This window comes from Schistocerca cancellata, chromosome 4 (assembly GCF_023864275.1).
Source record: "Schistocerca cancellata isolate TAMUIC-IGC-003103 chromosome 4, iqSchCanc2.1, whole genome shotgun sequence".
In the NCBI taxonomy this organism is placed as follows: Eukaryota; Metazoa; Arthropoda; class Insecta; order Orthoptera; family Acrididae; genus Schistocerca; species Schistocerca cancellata.
Window position 1 is genome coordinate 417,368,732 of NC_064629.1, and position 19,150 is coordinate 417,387,881.

The following is a 19,150-nucleotide window of genomic DNA, read 5'->3' on the forward strand; positions in this document are numbered from 1 at the left end:
AGTCATGAAGAAATAAAATCATGACACAAGACTAATAATTTGTGAATAATATCATAAAAAGAAAAATGGGTATAAATATTCTATATCTCTCTCTCTCTCTTCTTCTTCTTCTTCTTCTTCTTCTTCTTCTTCTTTTTTTTTTTTTTTTTAATGGTGCTTTCAAACAAATTTTCATTCATAAATAACAGTTTTGCATGACCTTTACATAAAATAAGCGATCAATTTAAATATTTAAGTGACCGTAATTTTTTGATCTTGAGAGTAGAGCTAGGTCTGCCAAAATATTTCTCACATTTTGTGCAGACAAATATTGCCCACCCCATGAAATTTTTAGAACATTTGGGATGAGGGTTTTAGAGAAAATAATTACTAAACAACCAAAAAATTTCAGATTATGTCATGTTCATGTACAAATATTTTGCCAGTTTAAAGATTTCATGCATTAGTATCATAGCTGACAGTTAGCAGTCCTTCCACTTTATCATTTCTCAAAACAGTTAACATCCTGTGACTGTTCATATTTTCAAAACATAATTTTAAATTCGCAAAAAGTTACAAATTTTCAATTTATTAAAAAGAAAAAAAAGGAAGGAAAGAAAAAGAGAGAGAGAGAGAGAGAGAGAGAGAGAGAGAGAGAGAGAGAGAGAGAGAGAGAGCACTCAGAAGTGTGTGTATTAATCATGTGTCATAATATTGGGAACAAAGTATTTATTGAAAATAAATTCAGATCTCTATCACTTTTGGTTTCTTTATTACAATTTTCCCTTTCGTTACATTTTCACAAATACACACATTTATAGAGGTCTGTAGCGTTTTAACAAATCATCAGAAAATCGCATTATTGTAGTCTTGGAGAGGCATCATGTGGAACTTCAACGTATATTTTTTTTTTTCAGCAAATTTTGAAATTGTGATGTGGCACATCCACTCTTACTCTGTATGATTTGAGATGGAATTGCCCAAAGGTATATTTGTCACACTGCCGGTTAGCATTTATAGGAAGATTCTCCTAGGTTATGGGATTATTATAAATTTTGATAAACTGCGAATTCTATAAATAAACTTTCAAGATTCAGTCTGGCAGCCAGGATGTAGGTTGGCCCAGCATTTTTCACAAATGTGAAAAATCAAAAAAGTGACTTTATTGACGTAACAAATCCTTTTTGAAATGGGAGGAGACTTATTTTTCCCAGCTTCTTCAAGTTCTGTAATGATTGTCTGCAAAAAATTGCTTGTCATTGTCACATAAAAATTGTTATATATTAACTGCTTACACTTTGAAAATAAAATTATCATGCTCAAAGAGTCCATGGTTGTACTGCCGGTCCATAGTGTCCAAAGGGCACAATATTTTGGTGATCAGACATGTCACCATCATCAGGTCCACTGGCAAATTGAGCTCCGGAGGGCGGGCGGCCGTCTTAAATCCCGTCCGCCTGCGAGGCGTTCTCTCCGCGGTCCGTGGCTGCGGGTAGGCAGTCGCTGAGACACTGGTGTTGGTGTCTGTGGTGGCTTCAGTGTAATTGCCTCATCCGCCGTGGTCTCCCATTCCTTTTCTTTGCCGAGCGTCTATTTAATTAGGTTCAATGCTGGTTCCCATGCCTTGCTGAGGTTATAGCCGCAATCTCGGTTGATGAGTCTGTCCCTGGTACAAGTTTCGATAGCCTCTCTAACGACACTGTCCCAGTATTTAGATGTCTGTGCCAAGACCCTGGTATGTTGGTAGTCCATTACGTGATTTTTGGACAAAACAGTGCTCTGCGACCGCCAACTTGTGTTGGGATACCTAAGTCGAGTGTGCCTCTGATGTTCTCGTCAACTATCTTTGATGGAGTGCACTGTCTGTCTAATATAAGTCTTCCCACACTGACACGGGATCTGGTATATGCCAGTCTTCTGCAAATGCTCATGTTTTATTGGGTGGGTAAAAAACAGTTCCTACTCGATGTTTCCTCAATATTCTCCTATTTTCCCCGATGGCGCGCCAGTATACGGTATATAGGCAGCGGCTCTCTCTTCCTCCATGACTTCTTCCGTCTCCACACGCTGTACTGTAAAGGTGGGGCAGAGAGCGCATCTGATCTGCCATTTCAAGTACCTGTTTTTCCGGAATACAGTTTTAAGATGTTCCAGCACATGGGGCAAACTCTCTGCGTCAAGAGATGGTGTGCACCCTGTGCACTAGTGTATTTAGCACCTCATTCCTCTGCGAAGGGTGGTGGCAGCTATCCACATGCAAATACAGGTCAGTGTGTGTTTTCTTCCTGTACACCTCATGGCCCACGGTGCCATCCACTCTTCTTTTGACCATGACATCCAGGAATGGTAATCTTCGTTCTGGTCTCCATAGTGAATTTGATGTTAGGATGTATGTAGTTCAGGTGTGTAAGGAAGTCTAGGAGCCTGTCCCTTTCATGGGGCCAGATCACTAACGTTTGATCCACATAATGAAGAAAACAAGTAGGTTTCCATTTGGATGACACCAAAGTTTCCTCCGTGAAGTACACCATATAGAAATTTGCGACCACAGGCGAGAGTGGGCTCCCCATTGTGATGGATTCTGTTTGTTCATAGTATTCTCCATCAAAGTGAAAATACGTGGAGCTCAGAGTCACATCTGTGTTTATTTGTGGTTTTGCACATGAACATACATACTTTCTTTCCTGCAATACCCTGTGTTGTATTTCATTAAAGTGACCTACAGTAGACCAAATTGTAGTGGAGCAGCAGCCCCTGGGATTAAGATCGTTGGTTTATGCATGCATTTTCCCCCCTGTGTGTCTGCCTGTCTTCCCCTCAGAACCTCTTGTATATGATTAGCTGTGATCTATTTCCATATTCTGGACTTTCCGTCAGTATATCTTGCTAAAAGTGTATGCCATAGATTATCTGTGAAGTTGAAGGCTAATTACAGTTTATTACTGAACACGCAGAAATAAATGTACAAAAATTATCATTCCTGAAACCTCCTGGCTGATTAAAACTGTGTGCTGTACCAGGACTCAAATCTGGGACCTATTCCTTTTGTAGGCAAGTTCTCTTCTGACTGAGCTGTCGAAACACAACTCATGATGTGCCCACACAGCCTTTCTTCCATCAATACCTCTCTTCTACCTTCCAGACTTAATAGAAGGTCTTCTGCATACTTTGTGAGACAAGCACTCCTGGAAGAAAGTGTATTGCAGAGAAGTGGCTTGGCCACAGCCTAAGGCATTGTTTCCAGGCAAAGGTCTCAGGTTAGAGTCTTGGTGTGGCATGCAGTTTTAATCTGCAAGTAAGTTTCAAATTGGCATATGTTCTATTCCAGAGTGAAAATTCATTCTGTATTACCATCCCTCATTTCCGTGGGACAAATCTACCATAATACTGTGTATTACTATAGTTACATGTTATCAAAGTCACTCTTGTTCCTGTTTGTTTGGCTGGTGCAGTAGTGGATGCCAAAGAGTTGGTAGGTTCTAAGACAGAGATCAAAAATAATGAGATGCACACTTAGTGTATAAGTAACTCATTTTACTTAACTTGAGTAACAAGAAGTCCACAATACAATCCAGTGCATGTTCTTGAGGTAGATAGATTCGTCATAAACAACAGCAAAAATGACAACAACAATGACAACAACAACAACAACAACAGAGGCTAACTGATAACACTTTGAGTACACATGCAGAAATCGACCAACAGATAGAGACTAGCCTATAGCGGTGCAGCCTCCTTTAAATTGGCTCCGTGGTGTCACTGGCCATGCAAGCAGAGGAGGGTGTGTCTAGGAACTGGTGGTAGATTGGCAGTGCAGTCACACGGACTACTGGCACTGTCTCAACATGGAATGCACGGCATGGTATCAGTAGTGCATGATACCACACTACTGTCCCTTTCTATAAAACCTGAAATATCTTCTGTGAATGTGTTTCTAGTGTCAAACGTCATGACATTCTGTTACTAAAGCTAGTGTTACATTATAAATTTCCTCAACCAGAACTTTCCGTACTCCACAATTAATTGCGTATTTTATTTGGACATGAAATGGCTACATCTCTGAAAATTATGACTGGCAAATTACTTACTTTTTCTGGTTTTCATTTTGAAATTCTCAATTGTTAAATTTTTGTGTGTGCAGAAAGAATCTTGAAAGTATATTCACATGTGTCAGACATTTTAATTTTCATCCTTGTCTTGTAAAACTAATTCTTTTCAATTTTTCAGAATCTCCTGATTTTCTCACTCAGGATGTGAGTATTGGCCCATGCGCATCAAAGCCCAAAAGTCAAGTAAGAAGAAAGTCAAAGTCAGCTGGGCAAACTGAACAGAAGACAAAGCTTCTTAAATCAGCTAAAAATAGAACTACTTCCAGAAGTGGTAAATCACCAGAAAATCGAGTGAGTATAACTAGTGTGAGCAAAGTAATGATTAAAGTAAATTTTAGTATTAGATAGTACTATATATGAACAGTACGCTACATGTTTCTGCCATTCTTGAAAGCCTAAATCCTTTTGATTAACATGATCAGTTTCTCAGGTTCTCATACCAATAAAGGAAAAACAAAGCTGCCTGTAAAAGATTTATGTTCTTCACATGTGTAGCATTGTACAAGCTGTAGTTGTCTGCTCTTTATTTGTATTTGTTTACCATTGTTGCTTAATGCCAAGCATCTTCATGCCTGTTATAAAACCATCTCATCCTATACAGGATGAATGTGTCAGAAAACTCCCATCCCAACCCAAGGTGATTATGAACTATTGTGACAAGTGTGTAGGCAAAGACAGCGAAGCAACAAGAGAATAGGCTAGAGTTATTGTAAGGTAACCTGGTGGTGACTTTAATTAGCTTTTTATCGAGTGGCAAAATTTCAATGCCCCCCTCCCCAAACAAACACACACACACACACACACACACACACACACACACACACACACACAGAGAGAGAGAGAGAGAGAGAGAGAGAGAGAGAGAGGCAATAAGGACACACAGTAAGGAAGGAAGATAAGTGCTTAATGTATCAGAAAATTGTAGCAATTAAGATAAAAAAAAAGCAAAGACTCATCTTGTTTTAATGTTATCATTTGGAGAATGCTGTGAAAACATATTGAAACACTTCCACCACAAAGGAATGCAGGAAAACATGTTGTGATTGCTGATTTCTGCTCTTCAGTTTGAAAATGTGAGTTGTGCAACTCCCCACCTTATTCTATCCTCTGCAAATGTCTTCATTTCTGCATAACCACTGCAACCTACATCTACTTGACCCTTCTTACTGTAGTCAAACATAGTTTTCCTAATGCAATGCTACCGCTTCCTCCTCCTCCTCCTCCCCCCCCCCCCCCCCCCCCCCCCCAGTGGTCCACCCTCACCCACCCCCACTCTCTCTCCATTACCTAATTAACTGTCCCTTAATGCCTTGGGTTGTGTCCTTCTTTAGTAAATTTGTGCCATACAGCTCTTTTCTTTACAGTTCGATGCACTATCTCTTCGAGCCACATGTCTAATATTTAAAATTTTCTGTAGCACCACATTTTAAAAGCTTCTGTTCTCATCTAGCCAGTATTGTTTATTGCCCATATTTAACTTCCATATATTGCTACATTCCAGGCAGATACCTTCAGAAAAGACTTTAAAACTTTAATTCATGTTTAATGTTAACAAATTTCTCTTTGTTAGAAATACTTTTCTTTCTATTACCAGTCTGAATTTTATATCATCTTCCCTTCTTCTATCGTCAACTATTTTGCTGCCAAATATTAAAACCCACCCACTAATTTTAATGTGTCATTTCCTTATCTAATTTCCTCAGCTTTTGTCTTCGTTGATATTCATCCTATAACCTATTTTTAAAAGAGCAATGATTGTGTTCATCTACTCTTCCAAGTCCTTTGCTAAGCCTGACGGGATTAAGTCACTGATAAACCTCTGAATTTTTATTTTATCCCCCTCAAATCTAATTCCCTACAAAAATTTCCGCATAGTTCCCTTTACTGCTTTCTCTATGTACAGATTTAAGAACATGGGGGTGTAGGCTACAACGGTGTCTCACTACCTACGCAATTACTGCTTCCCTTTCAAATTGTTCAACTCTTATAACTAGCGTCTGGTTTCTACAGAAGTTACAGAAAGCCTTTCGCTTTCTACATTTTACTTCTGATAATTTCATAATTCCAAAGAGTTTTTTTTAATCAACATTGCCAAAGGCTCTTTGTAAATCTGCAAATGATATTAATGTGGTATTATAGAGCACATAATAGTGCTCAATAAGGTTATGCTTGAAGCCCATGATTTATACAGCATCGTTAAAGATTTATCAGAAATACCTTATACATTAAGAAAATTATCACATCCAAACTTTCCACTCAGTGCCCTGTGTATAAATAGAAGACAAAAAACGAAAAGCTGTTATGTGGAATTTCACAAGTAAAAATACATTCAAACTTGCTTATGCTATTGTTGTGTCAATAATTGAAAAATACACACCTGCTTGCTAGTAGATCACTGGCTTCACTTAGTTGGTGGAGACTACATCGGTCAAATTTACGACATCCAAGAAATGGTGCTATCAGCTGACCTGTAAGTATTTATGCTCTCTCTGGCCAGGGGTGCTGTGATATGTGGTAGGCTCTCATCATGCGCTCGGCTGAGAAAGCACTGTGTTGTACAACACCATTCAGCAGCATTGTCAACTACTGATGGCAGAACACTGTTCAGGGTGTTGAGCCAGCACTATTGTGACACCCAGCTGCAGAGTTAAGTCACTGTCTGTCCTGCATATCATGTAGCGTAGTCCGAAGAACAAGGTTCCGAGGTGAGGTTGGTACCTTGTGATGGAACGACAAGTAAGCACAGTCACTGCAAGACATGATGAAGAAATGAGAGAAATCAGTGTAGACACATCCTCAAGAGTTCCGTATGCCACCATTGCAGCATGCTTGCTCACGTCAGAGCAGAGTCCCGCTAACCCCACCCTGCAAATGTCACTGAAGATGACAGCATAGACTCACTGCAGCCAGCAGAGTGAGAGTTGTATTAGACACAACCATGTAGCAAAGTTTGTAGTCAGTTTTACTTTGATAGAAGAGATTATTATCTGTACAAGAACAAGTAATAAGATAGTGTTCAATGACAGAAATAAATACACATGACATTCATGTGGTCATGGATTGTTACAAAGTTAAGTATTTCATTTTGATCAAGTGATAATAAAGTGATCTAATATTTTGTGTGTGTTGTTGTATCTACTCGGCCTCCTCCAGAAGTAAATATAAGAAACCACCACTGTGCTGATGAGTGTTTTTTCATCTGGCACAACATATCACTGGGGTTCCATGCTGCTCCTGAACCTATGAACTACTAAACCGATGTGGTACTATTGTGTTTACAGTTTTCCCTTGCCTCTACAGTGCACTCTTCCTCTCACCACTATTCACACTTTACACATTATCTGTTTTCCTTCCCTACACATTCCATCACACGGCGTATGGCATCTGTTACACCCAGATTGTTCCATCCCTTGGATTAAACTTTGTGGTCAAAACATTAGTTAGGTAGGTAGTTGACTGGAAGATCTGGTTGGCGGATGGCTCTCCAATGACGATGGACATAGGCCACATAAGTGATGACAGAGCTTAAGGAAGTTCTGTGAGTCGAAATTCCCGTTATCATGTATTTGTGCAGGTATCCACTGCAGTATTACTGGAACAACTGTTCTGCACAAATATGTCCACCCATTGCTGTTACAAGTTTATTGAGGGAGCTTGTATGATAAGATCAATGATAGCATTCAAGTAGGTTAGGTTCTTCAGTGGCAGAATTTTGAAAGGATTATTGGGTAGGTACAGCGGAGGATACATTAAGTGCAGAACTGAATAGTCTGTTATTGTTGCTGGTACTTAAAAAGACAATCCTGATATGTCACATTGAGTCTTGTTTAGCTATATTTCAATCACCATGGTTGTACCAGGTGGTGGTAGCTACAGTTGAGTCGTACACTGAGTACACCTAATTAGGTCTTACTTTCTGAAAATATGAGTGGGTTGCAAGGATGTCTTGTGGGTTTCTTCCCATGTCTGTGACTTATGTCATCTGCCATTCCACATAGGCAGCACTCATTGTATCACATGTACTTTCTGATTCAAACCATTATCTTTTCTGTGTGACTTACCAGGTCAATGAATCGCCTAAAAAACAAATTTGCTGAATTTTTACCACCCAGCATGTTAATTGGCTGGATGACTCTTACAATCCTGATAGCCATCTCAGTGCTGGAAGGTCTGTTATCGCCTTCAATTTTCTCCCATACAAGTAACATCAGAAGTATGTGAGACTCAGCACCTCTTTCTCTATTGTAGAGTTCTTATTTTTCACTGTATTCAAGTGTCGGAAGGTGCAGGCGACAGGACAGTCTCCCCCATCCACTTCTTGGCTAAACACACAGCTGAGTGCATAATTGTTTATGTTGCATGACAGCCCAAGTACCTTCTCATAATTTGGGAAAAGTAATATCAGAACAGTTTTAAAAGTTCCTTCAACTGACTGACTGCATCCTTGCGCTCCACCAAAAAGTGGAATTATACTTTTTCCTTCAATAGATGAGTGGGCAGCCATGCTACTTTCAAAATTTGGGTACAATCTCCCACTAATAATTTGCTAGACCTAAGAAAGATTGCATCTCTTTCCATACACAATTCCAGAAAATCTTGTATGGCTTTTATTATCCCAAAGTCTGTCTCGATGTCCTTGCAACTAATGTCCTGCCATAAATATTGTACAACTTTCAACATGAAGTGACACATTTCTAAACTGAGTGTTAGGTGTACTGTCTGCAACTAGTTAAGTGCTTCCCTTGACTATAACACACGTGCTTCCATGTTTTTTGCAAAAACAATTGTCATCTAAATACATCACACATAGTCTACGTATGTTTCTGCCCATGTCCTGAAATGTAGCTGGTGCATTTTTCGATCTAGGTGGCATATAAATAACTGTACACTATCTCGAAACTGTTGGTTAATAAATTCTTCTTTCACTGGTTTGCAAGTGATACAGTATATGGTGCAGCCAATGATACAGAGGCATTTCATTCCCACTTGTGATTATGTGCTTTCCCTGTGTTCAGACCCACAAGGATTAAATAGAGCTTCATATTCCATCACTAACTGCATCATTGGTATCTTCTCTGCTCATTCCAAGTGTGCTAGCTTTTCCTATAATGCATTTAAGCCAGTGGCTTGCTTAAGCTTAGGGTCTAAATTTACTCTGTCCAAATCGTCTTCCTGCAAGATCTCCAAGTTGGCGACTGTCAATTCCTTTGAAAATTCTTTTCCAGTGTCCCAAAATTAATCTCAATGGGCACTACCTGCTCACCACCTCTTTTTTAAGTGTACAACACTTTTGCATATGAAACACTGTGATTTATCTGATTCCTCATTCCTTGCAGTGGTCCCACTACATAAAATACGTTTACTACCATGTTAGTTCCTATTCACAGTAGTTTTCCTCTGCCTTGCACAAGTAGATCCTTAGTGGTAGTGCATGTAGTCTAAGTGAATCTCCTTGTGCCAGGGATGAACCTTGTGATAGTGTGCAACTGTTGACAGTTTCCACCTTGTGGAAAAATGTATACATCTACATAGATACTCCGCAAGCCACTGTAGGGTGCACGACGAAGGGTACCTTTTCCTTTCCTGTTTCACTCACAAATAGAGTGAGGGAAAAACAACTGTCTGTATGTCTCCATATATACCCTAATTTCTCGTATCTTATCTTCGTGGTCCTTACGTACAATGTATGTTGGCAGCAGTAGAATCGTTTGGCAGTCAGCTTGAAATGCCGGTTCTATAAATTTTTTCAATAATGTTTCTTAAAAAGAACATCACCTTCTCTCCAGGAATTCTCATTTGAGTTCCCAAAGCATCTCTATAACACTTACGTGTTGTTTGAACCTACTGGTAACAAATCTAGCGGCCTACCTGTGAATTGCTTCAATGTCCTCCTTCAATCTGACCTTGTACAGATCCCGCACTCGAGCAGTAGTCAAGAATACTTTGCACCAGCATGCTATACGCAGTCTCCTGTACAGATGAACCACACTTTACTAAAATTCTCCCAGTAAACCGAAGTCGACCATTTGCCTTCCCTTCCACAGTTCTCACATGCTCGTTCCACCTCTTATTGCGTTTCCTAGATATTTAAAAGACTTGACTGTGTCAAGCAGGACAGTAGTAATGCTGTTTGTGAACATAACAGGTTTGATCTACTCATCCGCATTAACTTACATTTTTCCACATTTAGGCCTAGCTGCCATTCACCACACTAACTGGAAATTTTGTTTATCTCACCTTGCATCTTCCTACAGTCACTCAACTTCGACACCTTACCATACAGTATGGTATCAGCAGCAAACAACCGCAGATTGCTGCCCACCCTGTCCACCAAATCATTCATGTATATAGAAAACGACAGTGGTCCTATCACACTTTCTTGGGGCACTCCTGATGTTGCCCTTGTCTCTGACAAAACCCATGTCTCTGACAAACATATTCTGTATGCTCATACCTTCATTAACAGCTTGTGTGTGTGTGTGTGGGGGGGGGGGGGGGGCACTGTGTTAAATGGTTTCCAAAAATCTAGAAATATAATTCTGTGTGTTGTCCTTCATCCATAGTTCTCAGTATATCGTGAGAAAAGGCCTAGCTGAGTTTGCCATGAGTGCTGCTTTCTAAAACCATGCTGATTCATGCACATAAGATTCGCAGTCTCAAGAGAATTTGTTATATTAGAACAGAGAATATGTTCAAGGATTCTGCAACAAACAGAAGTTAGGGATATTGGTCTGTAATTTTGAGGGTCTGCTCTTTTACATTGGTCTGTAATTTTGTGGGTCTGCTCTTTTACCTTTCTTTTGTAATAGTCACCTGCACTTTTTTTCCAGTTGCTTGGAACTTTGTGATGGGAGAGAGATTCATGGTAAATGCAAGCTAGGTAAGGGACCAAGCCCTAGGGTACTCTTTGAAAATGAACTGGGATTCCATCTGGACCTGGTGATTTATTTGCATTCAAATCCTCCAGTTGTTTCTCTATGCCAGATATGCTTATTACCATGTCATCCATATGGGAGTCCATCCGATGATCAAATTATGGTAAGTTTGTATGATTGTCCTGTGTGAACGATTAAAACGTGAAATTTAAAACTTTGGCTTTCGTTTTGACATCTTCAACTGCCACACCAGACTGGTCAACAAGGGACTGAATGGAAACCTTAGATCCGCTTAGTGATTTTACATACGACCAGAATTTTCTTGGTTCTCTGCCAGGTGTTTTGCTAAGGTGTGACAATGGTAGTTGTTGTATACTTCGCACATAGAACTTTTCACAGAGGCACAAATCTGAACAAACTTTTGCTTGTTATCATTTATGCATTCCCTCTTGAAACGAGAGCGCAACAGTCTCTGCTTCCTCAGCATTTACTGAATTTCATTATTAAACCATGTTTGGTCTTTTCAATTGTATTTTATGGAACTGGGGACCTAGAAACGACGGAGAGGCTTTGTCCCTGCCGTAGCCCTCAGTGGTTCACAACCCCACAATAGGCTACAACAGTCCACTCACCTCACCGCCGCCCCACACTGAACCCAGGGTTATTGTGCAGTTCGGCCCCCAGTGGACCCTCCTGGGAAGTCTCACACCAGACCAGTGTAGTGTAACCCTAATGTTTGCGTGCTAGAGTAATTATGGTGTACATGTGCATGGAGAAAGTGGTTGCACAGTAATCGCCGACATAGTGTAACTGAGGCGGAATAAGGGGAACAAGCCCACATTCACCGAGGCAAATGGAAAACCTCCGTAGAAACCATCCACAGACTGGCCAGCATACCGGACCTCGACACTAACCCGCCGGGTAGATTCATGCCAGGGACCAGCATGCCTTCCCACCCGGAAAGCAGTGCGTTAGACTGCACAGCTAACCATTTATCCAGTTACTAGGCACATAAGTCTCCGAAACACGATTTACAATCTGCTAGAACTTTGCCCACAATTCCTCTGTGTCCATCTTACTGGAACTAAGTGATGCCAGTTCACTGTCTAAGTGAGATATTAATAATTGCTTATCTGTTGTATCTAGCAGAAACTCTCTCCTAATCTTCTTGACTGATTTATTAACTTTCGTAATCATAGTTGCTATAATGACATCATGATCTCTAATCCCCGTTTCTATACTGACACTGTCAATAAGGTCTGGCCTATTTGTAACTACAAGGTCTAAGATATTTCCATTGCTTGTGGGCTGCCGAGCTAGCTGCTCAAGACAATTTCCATTGTCTGTCTGTACCCCACAATGAATACATAGACATCCCAGTCTTTACTGAGCAGGTTAAAATTGCCTCCAACCAGTATTGCATGATCTGGGTATTTACATGCTATTGACCATAGACTTTCTTTGGCTGACTCTTGAACTGTCACAGCAGAATCAGGTGGCCGCTAAAAACGTAAAACAATTAACTTGGTTTCACCTTCACCTGTCACACTCAACTTTGACAATATTTTTGTCAACTGCAATTAACACACCCCCTCATATGGCCCCTAATCTGTCTTTCCGATATACATTCCACGACTCACTAAATATTGGGTTTCAGCCAGCTCTCACTCCGAAGAATAATTTGAGAATGAGAACTGGAATACGAATACTTCAACAGTTTACTGATAAAATTGTGACAGTCAAAGTGTCTTTATTCTGAACGCCGTTTGACTTCCGTTGCTGCTTATCGACTGGCGAGTGTTCATCAGAGCACCTCAAACTAATGCCTAGCCTAAAATACCCTCATGCGCACTCCACAAGTACTCTGCTACCCAAGTAGCTGCTTCTTTTGTGTGTGCACCCCTGACCTATCAAGGGGAGTCCTACAAATCTCACATGATAATGCAGGTGTAGAAATCTGCAACCAAGACCATCACAGAGCCCTTGGTTGAGATCCTCTATTTGGCTCCAAACCAAAGCACCCCTATCAACTCTGGGAACAATGCTGCAAATTGCGAGCTCTGCTTGCACCCTGTGCGTCAGTGCAGCAGTGTTCACCACCTCCGCCAGCCACCTGTACAAACTGAGGATTGCCTCAGAACTGATGGGACAGCTGTCGTTGGTGTGAACATAAGCCACAATATGCAGACAACTACACCCTGTACGCTTGATAGCCACAGGCAAGGTCACCTCCACATCGCGTATGAGGCCCCCCAGCAAACATACCGAGAGCATATTGGCTTTCTTTCCAGCCATGGATGCTATCTGCCTAAGGGGCTCCATAACACACCTAACATTGTAGCTCCCAATAACTAGCAAACCATTCTCCCCCGTGTACCTGCTCGGATCCTGCTGAAGGAGTGGCCATATGTCCACTCGCAGGGTGAATGGGCGAGGCCGGGTGAGCAGTCTCCACATTGGCCCTCTGCCTCGAGCAACGTGAATGCATTACCACCCGCCACTCACCCTACTGTGAGGGTGTATCCACTGTGTCGGGTGCACTAGGAGGTACCTCAGAAGCAGATCCTGTGGGCAAAACAAGTGACACCTGTGGTGTCCCATGTGATGCGCCAGATTCTCCACCACCGTTACACTTCCAGGTGGTAGCCTGATGGTGACTGACTGTAGCCAAGAGCACAGTCAGCTGTTCACTTACTGCGGTCAGCTCTTTCTGCATTCCCACACAGCATGTACACATCCTAGGCATCCTAGCAGACTAACTAAAGAAATGAACAATAAAAGCAGACAATCCTAGATATGCTACTAGCTACCCTCCTGAAGCATCACCAATGGATACGGACGCATTACCCCCCTGCGGGTTCGGGGGTTAGAATAGGCCCGCGGTATTCCTGCCTGTCGTAAGAGGCGACTAAAAGGAGTCTCACATGTTTTGGCCTTATGTGATGGTCCCCTCTCGGGTTTGACCTCCATCTTTCTAAATTATTTCAAAGAGCGAGCCAATTGGGGAAGGGCGCCTTACATGGTGCACTGTATCCGTCGTGCAATTAGACCTTTAGCCGGCTTTCACGTCGTTGCAATGGTGTCCCGCTCGTTTTCGATCTTTAGGGCGGGGATACGTCCCTGGGTGCGATTACCACGCTGCCCTCTGCAGTGTTTCTTTTAACTGCGATGACGACCTTGGACAGTTTTGCACCTAAGATCCAGCACGGTAGCCAGTCCGTTGTGGTGGGGCCGCCATGTACCCTCTTGGTTGTAGCCCCCTGACAACACAGGGATCGCTCTACTGATGCCTGCGCCGTTAACTCCCCACGTATGCCAAGGAGTAGATGCCTATCCTCCTGGGGTATCAGGACTCCCGGCAACGACCATCCTGCCAGGTGGCCTTTGCTGTGGCTGGGTGGCGCCCGTGGGGAGGGCCCTTGGTCGGAGTAGGTGGCATCAGGGCGGATGACCCGCAATGAAGCGTGGTACATCATCTCTCAATGGCGGCCAGCCGCCAGCAGTCTCTAAGCGTTCTCGGGCTCAATTTAATGCTCAGAAGTACGATCCGAAAACGTTCCCCTCCCTGGCCACTCCGTGGGAAGAGCGTAAGTCCCAGGATGGAGGTAACAGTTATTCGCCCCGATTCTTAGTTTGCACGAGAGCTGATGGGGAGTCTTTTCTCTCCACAAAGCCTCAGTTCTTCGTCGAGCATTTAGAGGACAAGTTTGGGGAGGTGGAGGGCTTGTCTAAAATGCGCTCTGGCTCAGTACTGATACAAACGGCATCCTCCGCCCAGTCACGCAGGTTACTTGCTTGCGACAAGTTGGGGGATGTTAACGTTACTATTACTCCACATAAGAGTTTGAATATGGTCCAGGGTGTTATTTTCCATAGGGACCTCCTTTTGCAGTCTGATGACGAGCTGCGCGCCAACTTAGAACGTAGAGGTGTTCATTTCGTCCGGCGCGTTCATCGGGGTCCGAGGGACAATCAGGTTGCTACCGGTGCCTTCATCTTGGCCTTCGAGGGTGATACGTTACCGGAAAAGGTCAAGGTGATGGTCTACCGATGTGATGTCAAGCCCTATATCCCTCCCCCGATGCGGTGCTTCAAGTGCTGGAAGTTCGGCCATATGTCTTCCCGCTGCACTTCCAGCCTCACATGTCGAGATTGCGGACGCCCATCTCATCCCGATACTCCATGTGCCCCGCCTCCCATCTGCGTCAACTGCGGGGAGCACCATTCACCTTGCTCGCCAGACTGCAGAATATTCCAGAAAGAGCGCAAAATCATGGAATATAAGACCCTGGACCGACTGACTTATACTGAGGCCAAACGGAAATACGACCGATTACATCCAGTGCGAATGACAACTTCCTACGCCGCTGCTACAACACCTGTGCTAGCCCCATCAGTTTCGCGCCTTCCGGCCGGATCGACGAGTGGTACAACTCCTCCTGCCCCCTTGCCAATGGGGGGCTCTACCCACCGGGTTGCTCCTGTGCCACCTACCTCAGGAGCAACACCATCCCCCCCATCGGGGACGTCGGTCCCCGCTTCTAAGCCGGAGAAGTGTCCAACTTCTTCGGCTTCTCACGCTCGCAAGGGGTCCCTTGGGTCCCTCCCTTCCCAGGTTTCCACCGGCGGGAAGGCTGACGATCGACAGTGGCGTAAGTGCCCACAATCTGCAGGTCGAAGGGCTTCCCGATCCTCCTCAGTCCCGGAGACTGAATCGGTGAAGCCCTCCCAGCCAGTTAAACCCAAGGAGCAGCGTGAGAAATCAAAGAAGAGCAGCTCTAAGCCCAAGGAACGCGCGGTGGTAGCCACCCAATCGCAACCTTCTAGCTCTGCGTCTGGGGACGAGGTGGAGATTCTGGCGTCCGCTGAGGACCTCGATCTCGCCGGTCCCTCAGACGCCGTGAATAGCAATAGCACTAGCACGGGTGCTCAATCGGAGGCAGCAGGTGACCCAGCGGCGTAATCTGCCGTCCCAGTCCCGGCACGCCTTTCTCAGCCATGGACAAAACCATCCTCCAGTGGAACTGCAGCGGTTTCTTCCACCATCTAGCTGAGCTCCGCCAACTTATCAGCCTTCACCCTTTCCTCTGCATTGCTCTGCAGGAAACTTGGTTTCCAGCAATGCGCACCCCCGCCCTCCGTGGCTATCGGGGTTATTATAAGAACCGAGCAGCTTATGAAAGGGTGTCTGGTGGCGTCTGCATCTATGTCCTTAACTCTCTTCACAGCGAGTCTGTCCCTCTACAAACAGCTTTAGAGGCTGTCGCTCTTAGGGTGTGGACGCCGCAGGCTCTTACCGTCTGCAGTCTTTACCTTCCACCGGAGGGTGATGTCGCGCAGCATGTCCTGGCTGCGCTGATAGCCCAATTGCCGCCACCTTTCTTATTACTGGGCGACTTTAACGCCCATAACCCTCTGTGGGGTGGGTCAGTGGCAACAGGTCGAGGCGCCACCGTTGAGCATTTATTGTCGCAGCTCGATCTCTCGATTTTGAATGATGGTGCCTCCACACACTTCAGTGTGGCGCATGGCACCTACTCCGCCATTGACCTTTCAATCTGTAGCCCTAGCCTCTTACCATCTGTCCACTGGAGTGTGCATGACGACCTGTGTGGTAGTGACCACTTTCCGATTTTTCTGTCACTACCACAGCGTCACTCTTCTGGGCGCCCTAGCAGATGGGCTATGAATAAGGCTGACTGGGACTTGTTCTCCTCCACTGCCGCTATTGAGCCTCTCTCAACTGATGCCATTGATGCGGTGGTTACATCGGTCACCGCCGGCATCGTCACTGCCGCCGAGTCTGCCATTCCCCGTTCTTCTGGGTCCCCTCGGCGGAGGGCTGTGCCTTGGTGGTCGCCTGAGATCGCTGAAGTGATTAAAGATCGCCGGCGGGTGCTCCAGCGTCACAAGCGACATCCCTCCATGGACCACCTTATCGCCTTCAAACGGCTGCGTGCGCGGGCCCGCCTCCTTATCCGCCAAGGCAAGAAGGAGTGCTGGGAGCGGTATGTGTCCACCATTGGACTCCATGTCACTCCATCGCAGGTCTGGGCCAAGATTCGACGGGTCTTCGGCTATCGGACCCCTGCCAGCGTCCCTGCGCTCTCACTGAATGGAGCAGTTTGTACTGACTCCGACGTCATTGCAAACCGCTTAGCAGAGCATTTTGCTATGAGTTCCGCTTCTGCGAATTACCCCCAGGCCTTCCGCTCCATTAAAGAGCGGATGGAACGTCGGAGCCTTTCTTTTCGCACCAACGCTTCTGAACCCTACAACGCTCCATTCAGTGAGTGGGAATTTCAGAGTGCCCTTGCCGCTTGCCCTGATACCGCTCCCGGGCCAGATCGCATCCACTGTCAGATGCTGAAACACCTTTCAGTGGACTGCAAGCGACGCCTCCTCGACCTTTACAACCGTCTCTGGGTCGAGGGTGAGTTTCCGTCGCAATGGCGGGAAAGTATTGTCATCCCCATTTTGAAACCTGGAAAGAACCCTCTGGAGGTGGACAGCTACCGTCCCATTAGTCTCACCAACGTTCTTTGCAAGTTGCTTGAACGGATGGTGAGCCGGCGCTTAAATTGGTTGCTGGAGTCTCGGGGCCTTCTGGCTCCGTCTCAGGGTGGGTTCCGTAAAGGCCGCTCCGCCACCGACAATCTGGTGAGCCTTGAGTCGGCCATCCGTACAGCCTTTGCCCGCCGTCAGCACCTGGTCGCTGTCTTTTTCGACATGCGGAAGGCGTACGATACGACCTGGCGTCATCACATCCTTTCTACGCTTCATGGATGGGGTCTTCGGGGCCCTCTGCCGATCTTTATCAGAAATTTTCTGTCGTATCGTACCTTCCGCGTGCAAGTCGCGGCCTCGTATAGTTCCTCCCTCGCCCAGGAGAACGGGGTACCCCAGGGCTCTGTCCTCAGTGTCTGCCTGTTTTTAATTGCAATAAACGGTCTCGCTGCGGCAGTAGGAAATTCTGTCTCCGCTTCCCTGTATGCTGACGACTTCTGTCTTTACTATAGTTCTATTAGCATTGCAGCAGCTGAACGTCAGCTACAGGGCGCAATCCGCAAGGCGCAGTCTTGGGCTGTAGCGCGTGGTTTTCAGTTTTCGGCTGCCAAGACCCGCGTTATGCATTTCTGCCGGCGCCGAACGGTCCATCCTGAGCCGCGGCTTTATCTTGCCGACGAACTTCTTGCTGTGGTGGAGACCCACAGGTTTTTGGGTGTCCTTTTTGATGCCCGGTTGACTTGGCTGCCTCATATCCGGCAGCTTAAACAAGCGTGTTGGCGGCATCTCAACGCCCTGCGTTGTTTGAGCCACACCCGCTGGGGCGCCGACCGATCTACCCTGTTGCGGCTCTACCAGGCGTTAATCCAGTCTCGCCTGGATTATGGGTGCCTAGCTTATGGCTCAGCATCCCCATCTGCGTTGCGGGTGCTGGACCCAATTCTCCACAGCGGGATACGCCTTGCCACTGGTGCTTTCCGCACCAGCCCTGTGGACAGCGTCCTAGTGGAGGCAGGTTTACCTCCACTGCGGTTCCGACGCCAACGTTTGCTGGCCGCTTATGCTGCCCATGTTTTTAGCTTGCCCGGGCATCCAAATTATCGTGTCCTGTTCCCGCAGTTAGTCGTCCATCTGCCAGACCGTCGGCCCCGGTCGGGTTGTCCGATCACCGTACGCATCAAGGAGCTTCTCTGCGGGCTTGGGTTTTTCCCAGTTCCACCTCCTTTCCGGGCGCCTCTGCGTACACCCCCGTGGTGTGTTCCTCGCCCTTGCCTTCGGCTCGACTTGGCACAGGGCTCGAAGGACTCGGTCCCTCCAGAGGCCTTCCGCCGCCGCTTTTATTCCATCCTGGCCACGTATCAGGGCTCTGGAATTGTTTACACCGACGGTTCGATGGTTGCTGGTCGTGTCGGGTATGCGCTAACTCTAGGGGACCATTCCGAACAACGGTCCTTGGCGGCTGGCTGCAGCGTTTACACTGCTGAGCTAGTCGCCATCTTTCGTGCCCTAGAGTATATCCGCTCCTGCTCAGGTGAGTCCTTCGTTATCTGTAGCGATTCCCTGAGCGGTTTACGAGCTCTCGGCCAGTGTTTTCCTCGTTCTCGTCTGGTGATGGCTATCCATGAGTCCCTGCATACTCTTGCGCGTTGCGGCCGCTCTGTGGTCTTTGTGTGGACCCCC

At 45.4% G+C, this 19,150-nt stretch overlaps 1 protein-coding gene across 2 annotated transcripts in view; it reads left to right on the top strand.

Annotated features, from left to right (window-relative positions):
* Positions 1-19,150, top strand: part of LOC126183503 (crossover junction endonuclease MUS81) — a 201,216-nt gene that overhangs the window by 74,606 nt on the left and 107,460 nt on the right. For both annotated transcript variants that reach the window (XM_049925547.1, XM_049925548.1), the window contains exon 3: positions 4,207-4,379. In XM_049925547.1, coding sequence (XP_049781504.1) covers positions 4,207-4,379 — 173 coding nt within the window. The remainder of the gene's footprint in view (positions 1-4,206; positions 4,380-19,150) is intronic.